The 9,488-nt window shown below is 40.3% G+C and overlaps 1 protein-coding gene across 3 annotated transcripts in view; it reads right to left on the bottom strand.

The window, feature by feature from the left end:
* Nucleotides 1-1,079: 1,079 nt before the first annotated feature.
* The window catches only part of slc5a12 (solute carrier family 5 member 12), a 73,599-nt gene continuing 65,190 nt past the window's right edge, over nt 1,080-9,488 (bottom strand). For 2 of the 3 annotated variants that reach the window (XM_073049720.1, XM_073049719.1), the window contains 2 exons: nt 9,192-9,322; nt 1,080-6,146 (listed from right to left, as the gene is read on the bottom strand). In XM_073049720.1, coding sequence (XP_072905821.1) covers nt 5,994-6,146; nt 9,192-9,322 — 284 coding nt within the window. In that variant the 3' untranslated portion in view covers nt 1,080-5,993. Of the gene's footprint in view, nt 6,147-9,191; nt 9,323-9,488 lie in introns of those variants that run through there. The other variant, XM_073049721.1, reaches the window with a different exon arrangement.

The following is a 9,488-nucleotide window of genomic DNA, read 5'->3' as shown; positions in this document are numbered from 1 at the left end:
TCATGGCTACTAGCTTCTGTAGTATCCAAGACATCTTCAAAGAGTGGTGTCTTAGGAAGGCAGCATCCATCACTAAGGACCCCCACCACCCAGGACATATCCCCTTCTCATTGATACTATCAGGAAGGAGGTACAGGAGCCTGAAGACACACACTCAGTGATTCAGGAACTGCTTCTTCCCCTCTGTCATCCAATTTCTAAATGGATATTGAAACCAGTAACACTATCTCAATACTTTTTTTATTCATGCTTTTGCACTACCCATTTTAACTTAACTATTTAATTTACATATATACTTACTGTAATTCAGGTTTTTTTCTATATTTATGATGTATTGCATTGTACTGCTGCCACAAAGTTAACAAACTTCATGACATATGCCGGTGATATTGAATCTGTTTCTGATTCTGATACCAGATTACTATCTCAAAGCCTCAGATCTGCACCTTGAAGCTTCATCATAGCTTTCAGAGAGAATTAACTTGCACTTGGTTAAGCTGTGAGGATGAAAAACTGGACAACTTCATTTGATCTTCATCCTCCTCTGCCTCATCATTGTCACACCAAAATTCCTCAGCTGCTGCTGCTCATTACGATCATCACTGTTGTCATTCTTCTCCTGTTGGTGTGAGGCGTCAGCTTGCCTGGAGAATGGAAGCTAATGGAGGGTAAGAATTAACCACAAATTTAACGAGTTAGAAGAGGTTTTGACTTGTACAGTTCTTCAGGAGGCCAGAATGATAGTTTGACCAATTAGTTGCTAACCCAGTATCATCATTCATTTCCCTACAAGACCAAAGCCATGCAGACCTTGTGCATGCCCTGCTTTTGGTAAGTATTCTGTATTGATTTATTCTATAAGAATTTACAAAAGAACGTGCTAGCATTCTCTAGAGTGGACCAGACATGAACAAATAATGAGATATGAGGAAAATGTTCCTTTTCAAACCGAGTTAAAAAATAATTGTGCTAAAATGCAGCTGCTGGAAGAGGCATGGATAGTTGCAATTCAGTACATTTTACTGTACTGAAAGTCCTGAGGGTGGATTGAGCCTTTAATTATGGGTGGGTCCAACATGTGCAAGACAGATAGATAGATAATTTATTGATTCCAAAGGAAATTACAGTGTTACAATATCATTACAAGTGCACAGATATACAAATTTAAAAGAGAAGTAAGAAAAACTAAAAAAATAAGTTACCTCAAACAGTCTAACAGGAGACGGTCATCACTCACCCTGCTACAGGTTGACTCATTATAGAGCCTAATAGCCAAGAGTAAGAATGACCCCACTGGAGTTTCTGTGGTGATTATTTTACAAGTATGATAGAAGTATTACCAAGACGCAGTAAAATTTAGAATGTGAAGAATGTTCCATTTTTTAATCTGTCCGCCAATTCACCCCTCCCTTGATGTTCCCAAATAAATCAACTATACTGCTTTCCTTTAAGCAGATTGCCGAACCAGGACTCATCATGATTGATAGATACGTCTTCCTATTGGGCAAGGAACTTGGAGAAGGCTGCAAGCACAGAACAGGTAGGAAACACACTACTTTCTTCATCAAAATTATGGATATTAATATCTGTAGGATTTTGATTCTGTATTATTAAGTCAGCAAGAAAGTGACAGAGTGCCTTTGGAGGAGATGAGGCTGGAGGGGAAATGGAATCCTTTCCCATTCTGTCTTGATCCATTAAAAATTAATTTTAAGTTATTTAATTTTATCCCTGTCTACCCTCCTTCTATTTGTGGATAAATATTTGAAAGTTTTTTTAAAAAGCTTCAACAGATATGTATTTTCCTGCCTGAAAACAGTTTGTTATTTTGTCAATAATCAAAGATATGAAGGCTGAAAACAGTTGCATACTTGATGTGAAGTCAGACATTGATGAATAAAAAATATGTAGGATTCGTAAAACGAGAACTCAAGGACGTTGCAAAAAGTAACATTACAGGGTCTCAGTTACAAAGTAGATCAATGCATCAATGATGAGAAGATAGGATCTAAATGTGGGTAGATGGGGACTGGCAGAAAGATAGGTTGTCATGGACTAGATAGGACAAAGGGCAAAATTGCTCCATACAGGAGTGTTGTTACACGATCTATTATTGTCAGTCCATGAGAAGCTGGTGGTGAGCTGTTGGGTGAGAATATTGGAGTGCTTTAATCAAGAGGTGATAGATTTCCAGGAAGAATTGTATATAAATTGAGGGACATAGATATTTTGTAAACTAAGTGGTAGAGATTCTTCTATTGGGTCATGATTTTCAAGAAACCTTAGTGAATGGCTGTAGTCCTTTTTTTTAGATAGTTGAACTTGAACACTATACCATAGCAATGGAGGCAGTGCATGCTGAACTAAAGAAATAAGGCACCAATCAATTGGATTTTGGATGGTGTTGAATTGGGCAAAATTGCAGTCAACAGGATGAGTTGCAACATAAAAGACGGACAAAATCAAAAAGGGTGAATACAGGACTGAAGGTGTTGTATCTGAATGCACGCAGTATATGGAATAAAGTAATTGAACTTGCAGCACCATGCAGATTGGCAGGTATGATGTTGTAGGCATCATGGAATCTGACAGGGATGATAGCAGATCAGCAATAGCTGGAATTTCTGGAAGCAATTCAGACTGCACAGGATGTACACATCCTAAAGAGGAAGAAGTATTCTAAAGGAAAGATGACACAACCAAGGCCAACAAGAGAAATCAAAGCCAACATAAAAGCCAAAGAGAGGGCATTTAATATAGCAAAAACTAGCAGGAAGCTAGAGGATTGGGAAGCTTTTAAAAACCAACAGAAGGCAACTAAAAATGTCATTAATGTGGTAAGGATGGAATATGAATTTACACTAGCCAATACTATTAAAGAAAATACCAGAGGTTTCTTCAGATACATAAAGTGTAAAAGAGAGGCAAGAGTAGATATTGGACCGTTGGAAAACGACACTGGAGAATGCAATGTTAGCATTCATTTCAATAGGACTAGAATATAAAAGCAAGAATGTAATGTTGGAACTTTATAAAGCACTGGTGAGGCCTCACTGACAGGTTTGGACCCCTTAGAAAGGATATGCTGAAACTGGAGAGGGTTCAAGGGAGTTTTATGAAAATGAATCGAGAATTGAATGGCTCGTTATATGAAGAGTGTTTGATGGCTCTGGAATTCTAGAATTCGGAAGAATGAGGGCTAACCTCATTGAAACATATTGAATGGTGAATGGCTTTGATAGAGAGGATGTGGAGAGGATGCTTCCTATGGTGGGAGAGTCTAAGACCAGAACACACCGCCACAGAAAACAGGGGCATCCTTTTAGAACAGAGCTAAGGAGAAATTTCTTTAGTCAGAGAGTGGTGAACCTGTGGATGCCAAGTTTTTATGTATATTTAAGGCAGAGGTTGATGGATTCTTTATTGGTAGGGCATGAAGGGATATGAAGAGAAGACTGAAATTGGGGCTGAGAGGAAAACTGGATCAACCATGATGAAATGGTTGAGAGACTCGATGGGCCCAGTGGCCTACTTCTGCTCCTATATCTTATGGGTCTTATTGTCCTGTGGGTGTAGTGCTGTTCCTAATAGTTGGAGCATTTTCCACACTATCTTAGCTGTTTGTTATAGGCAGATAAGCTTTGCAAAATACAACCTCTGATTGGTTCTTGTAGCCACACTATGAAACTGGGTGGTCCAGTTAAGATTCTGAACAGTGATGGTCTGTCTTTGGTGATGTTTGATGAGGAATAAATGTTGGCCAACACATTGATCCCTTCTTACATCATGCAATGAGACATTTTGTATCCCACTGAGAGGGTAATCAAGAAAACCTCATCTTAGAAATGAGAATCCTAGAATCAGTGTACCTCCCCAGTACTTCCTGGATTTATTGCTCAAATCCACGGAGATAGCTTCAATGGAAACACATATAATTCAAATTTAAATATAAGTTAATGTTTTGTGACTTTCTGCATAGCAGCATAACTGAAATCTTATTTACTCTTACAGGGAATGCAGTGTTTTGATGTTAATACAAATAGATTGGATTTCTTGGGACCAAAGCAGGAATAATTCAGTCATCTCTAAGCAGGTGATACAAAAATCAATTTACATAATATTGTTGTCAGTTGTGTAAGTATTATTTTGTTTTATTTCCTCGAAGTAATTTAATATTATTGCCTCAACTATGATCTCAAGTTGACTGTTCTATCTAGGTATATGTAAACAGGAGCTGGTAATAAGTTTCTATGGCTGTCATCTGAGCTGGGTGGTTGAAATCAATAACATATCTAATCAATACCTTCTGACTTTATTCCTCATTGTAATGAGAAGACAAGTATTACACATATTAATATTTTCTTTCTAAATCTGCAGTGTGGCTAGGTACTGTATATGGAATAAAATGATTAAATGCTGAATTCAGCACTTCTTCCCCATAAACCCCTCCCCCAGCCCATTCTGCCTCATCACCAAATATGCAATCCTACTATGAATAATGTCACATGTTTATATTGTCTTTATCCTCATTAATAAAAGAATAATGACTTTACACTGGCATTACAACCATTTTTGCTGTTAATGATATGTTTACAACACTTTTTCTTGGCTTGTATGAGTTTGGACAGCATGGTTCTGTGACCTCTGAACATTTCTAACCTCACAATCTTTGTCAACATTGCAAGTTTTTTTTTCTGTGTTTAGATATTGATCAGAACTTGCTTAAGTGCTTTGAGATGTTGAGGCACGATGTAAGTGGCACCTCTAGTCAAGGTGTTGCCTTATAGTTCCAGTGACTCCAATTCACTCATGACCTCAAGTGCTTGCCGTATGTAGTTTTTACGTTCTCCCGGTGACTATGTGGGTTTCCTCCAAGTATTCGTCCTACATATCCCAAAGACATACAGATTGGGTAGATTAATTGCCATCTGTAGATTTACCCCCTATGTAGGTTAGTGGTGTAATTGATGAGAAAAATAGATTATAGAGGATATTAAGTGGGGGAGGGGATGTTTGATGGTGCTGCGAGGTGGCATAGATGAAGAGACCAAATTTTCTTTTGACAATGTTGTATTGGTTGGTGGAGCAAGTTTGAGAAACTGAGTGACTGACTCCTGGTTCCATTATTGGTCTGCTCTCATTATTTGTCTGGGGTATCTGATCAGAGAGGGTGGAAGACTATGGAAGAAAAGGAAGGTGGAGGAGCACCCAGTGGAAGGTAATAGGCATGTTAAGAGATGAGGCGAGAGAGGAAACAGGAATGGGAATGGTGAAGAAGGGGTGTGGGGGGGGGCAATTACTGAAAGTTCAAGAAATCGATGTTCATGCCATCAGGTTAGTGGCTACCCAGATGGAATAAAAGGTGTTGCTTCTCCAACCTGAATGTGGCCTTATCTCAGCAGTATGTGAGGCCATGGGCTTGCACGTCAGAATGGGAATGGGGAATAGAATTGAAGAAGGCGGCCACTGGGGGATCACACTTTTTCTGGTGTTGTATTCTACATTGGTGAGAAAGATCAGCCAAATCAGAAGGGAAATTATCTCAGAAGAGGTGAATTGAATAGAAAAATTGAGTATTTAGAATGGCAACCAGAATTTCAGGAACATACTGTAAATTGTCATGCACTTTCCAGCTTGCTTTATTGTTAAATTCTATAGAGTAAAGGCTTGTTGATTTGTTATGGTGAAGAAAGGGAAATTATGTTTTCGATATTTTTGTTATTTGGAAAATGCTTTTTTTAAAAGTTCAATATTCCATTGAAATATGGTTGGAGCTTATCGAACCCTATTCCATTCCTACTGAGGTCAAGGTTGAATTGATAAGCTTCACAAAGTTAATGGCTAGATAGTAGTTTTTGCACTTGGCTTATTAACCATGGTGAAGCTAATGGTTTTCAGTGATAGTTTAGCCAGAATGATATTTTCAGTGTTTAGAGTAATAACAGAATGATTTTCTATTTATAGCTCGAGCTTTATTGTAATCTAGTCTGGAATTAAAAATATGCTTCTTTGATAATTCCAAAATTAAACTGAGTATGTTGTTCAGTGATATAGATGGATGGAAGTTTCTTTGATTCCTGAAGCTCCTTTCCTGTTGATATTTCCATTATCTGTTTGTTATCGGATACCGTATTTTCTTTGTTGGCCTGCAAACAAATTTGAAAAGTTAGAAGAGGTATAGTATTTTTCATCCTTGAAGAAACACTACTCTTCATTTTGTACAATAATTGTTTGTTAATATATCGGTATGTGTAATTGCCCCATTGCCTGAGGAAGGGGAAGAAGCCAGAGTAAGAAGGTGGGAGGGAGGGGTAGGAGTACAAGCTGGAAGGTGATAAGTAAAACCAAATGAGGTGAAATGGGGATGAAGTGAGAAGGTGTGGGGGTGATAAGTGAAACCAGGTGATGGGGAAGGTAAATGGATTGGGGAGGGTGGATGAAGTGAGTAAATAGTTCAATATTGATTCCATTGGGAATTCCTCCAATAATCCAATACTACTATGAAATACATATGATTTGTGTTTATACATAAACCACCAAACCAAAAACTCCACATTGGACAGCTCCAAGCCTGGCTGTGAAAGGAGGAGGGTTGGCCATGCACCTAGCCGTGAGGCTAACCTTATCCCATTAAAAAAAAAACAGCTCTACAGTAGCTCCAAAGATCTCATCCCTGGGAGAGGAAGGATCTTTGCCTTGAAGATGTACAAAGTCTTATGTTGAAAGCTGCAAGTCTGCGGAATCCACAGGAACAATCATCTTTCTATCGTCTGGGACCACCACCACTGGAACATGGACTGTGAAGACCATGTATGAAGAATCCCCAGGGAAAGCGGAAGAGAGACTGGATAAGGAACCTTTAATCTGACAGCAAGAAGCTGGGCAACACCTGGGGCCAACTTGAAAGACTGGCCCAATATGGCCCAATATGGCTCCCTTGTCCACTCGTTGCCCCCATCCCTTCCCACCGATCTCCCTCCTGGCACTTATCCTTGTAAACGGAACAATTTGCTACACCTGCCCTTACACTTCCTCCCTCACCACCATTCAGGTCCCCAGACAGTCCTCCCAGGTGAGGCGACACTTCACCTGTGAGTCGGCTGGTGTGGTAAACTGCGTCTGGTACTCCCGGTGTGGCCTTTTATATATTGGTGAGACCCGATGCAGACTGGGAGACCATTTCGCTGAACACCTACGCTCTGCCCGCCAGAGAAAGCAGGATCTCCCAGTGGCCACACATTTTAATTTCACGTCCCATTCCCATTCTGATATGTCTATCCATGGCCTCCTCTACTGTCAAGATGAAGCCACACTCAGGTTGGAGGAACATAGAAACATAGAAAATAGGTGCAGAGTAGGCCATTCGGCCCTTCGAGCCTGCACCATGATTCAGTATGATCATGGCTGATCATCCAACTCAAAACCCTGTACCTGTTTTCTCTCCATACCCCCGATCCCTTTAGCCACAAGGGCCATATCTAACTTCCTCTTAAATATAGCCAATGAACCGGCCTCAACTGTTTCCTGTGGCAGAGAATTCCACAGATTCACTACTCTCTGTGTGAAGAAGTTTTTCCTCATCTCGGTCCTAAAAGGTTTCCCCTTTATCCTTAAACTGTGACCCCTCATTCTGGACTTCCCCAACATTGGAAACAATCTTCCTGCATCTAGCCTGTCCAATCCCTTTAGAATTTTATACGTTTCAATAAGATCCCCCCTCAATCTTCTAAATTCCAGTGAGTATATGCCTAGTCGATCCAGTCTTTCTTCATATGAAAGTCCTGCCATCCCAGGAATCAATCTGGTGAACCTTCTTTGTACTCCCTCTATGGCAAGAATGTCTTTCCTCTGATTAGGGGACCAAAACTGCACACAATACTCTAGGTGCGGTCTCACCAAGGCCTTGTACAACTGCAGTAGAACCTCCCTGCTCCTGTACTCAAATCCTTTTGCTATGAATGCCAACATACCATTTGCCTTTTTCACCGCCTGCTGTACCTGCATGCCCACCTTCAATGACTGGTGTACAATGACACCCAGGTCTCATTGCACCTCCCCTTTTCCTAATCGGCCACCATTCAGATAATAATCTGTTTTCCTGTTCTTGCAACCAAAGTGGATAACAACACCGGCTGGGTAGCCTCCAGCCTGATGGCATGAACATTGACTTCTCCAACTTCCATTAATGCCCCTCCTCCCCTTCTTACCCCATCCCTGACATATTTAGTTGTTTGTTTTTTCTCTCTCTCTGCCCATCACTCTGCCTGTTCTCCATCTCCCTCTGGTGCTCCCCTCCCCCTTACTTTCTCCCGAGGCCTCCCGTCCCATGATCCTTTCCCTTCTCCAGCTCTGTATCACTTTCGCCAATCACCTTTCCAGCTCTTAGCTTCACCCCACCCCCTCCGGTCTTTTCCTATCATTTTGCATTTCCCCCTCCCCCTCCTACTTTCAAATCTCTTAGTATCTTTCAGTTAGTCCTAACGGAGGGTCTCGGCCCAAAACGTCGACAGCGCTTCTCCCTATAGATGCTGCCTGGCCTGCTGTGTTCCAGCAGCATTTTGTGTATGTGGTTCAAATTTCCAGCATCTGCAGATTTCCTCGTGTTTGCCAATATGAAGGACTCTGGGAAGCTTCTGTAGATGGTCTATGCCCCATTGGAGGTGATAGGTTTAACTAACTAACACTGAACCAATACGAGACAGCCAAATAAAAACATTATTTCATTATGTGCTTGATTTAAATTATTCCAGCTTCAGGGGCAGAATAGTAGGAGCTAACACTATTAGATGGCAAGTTTAGCACCAATATTGAAGGAGAAATTTATACATTCTTGTGTCTTATTGGCCATTTTAAAATAATGTGAAACAATAATGTCACAAAATATCCAAGCAAAGTTCATTTTCTGAACAGTAATGTTTTCTCACAAGCTCAACCAATGACTTCCACACATTACTGACTAAATGTGTCTGAATGGCTAAACAACTTTAGAAATGCAAGATCCTATACTTTCAGAACAGGAAGTGAAGACTAACTGAACATGATGCTTTATTTGTGTAATTTTGATTTAGTTGTGTAATTTATTTGCGAAGTGGACTCGATGGGCCACTTCTGCCCCTATATCTTATGGTCTTAGCATAATTTACAATTCTTGTCAAATATATTGTGTAAAAGAGGCTCAGTAAAACTCTAACCTCTGCATTGCTTTTCGGTCTGTACTGAATTCCAGACCCACACCTCTTTCCAAATTTATGTGACCAAAAGCAAAACAGATTGGAGACCGGTCTGACGAGTGTTGGTCTCACAGTACTAGTGTTGTTGGATCCTGGAAAAGAACACAGGAATTCAAAAGAGTACCTCAGAATTATTTTAGACCTGCTTCAAATGCAATTTACTATTCATTCTGAGAGGACTGCAAATGGCTGTCCAAGTTGTGGACTATTATCGCTTAGAGCCTGTAGTGGATTTGCTTTCTCTCGAGTTCTTTTCCA

Source organism: Hemitrygon akajei, chromosome 6 (assembly GCF_048418815.1).
Source record: "Hemitrygon akajei chromosome 6, sHemAka1.3, whole genome shotgun sequence".
Lineage (NCBI taxonomy): Eukaryota > Metazoa > Chordata > Chondrichthyes > Myliobatiformes > Dasyatidae > Hemitrygon > Hemitrygon akajei.
The sequence above is the reverse complement of the archived record's forward strand: the minus strand, read 5'-3'. Positions and strand labels throughout refer to the sequence as shown.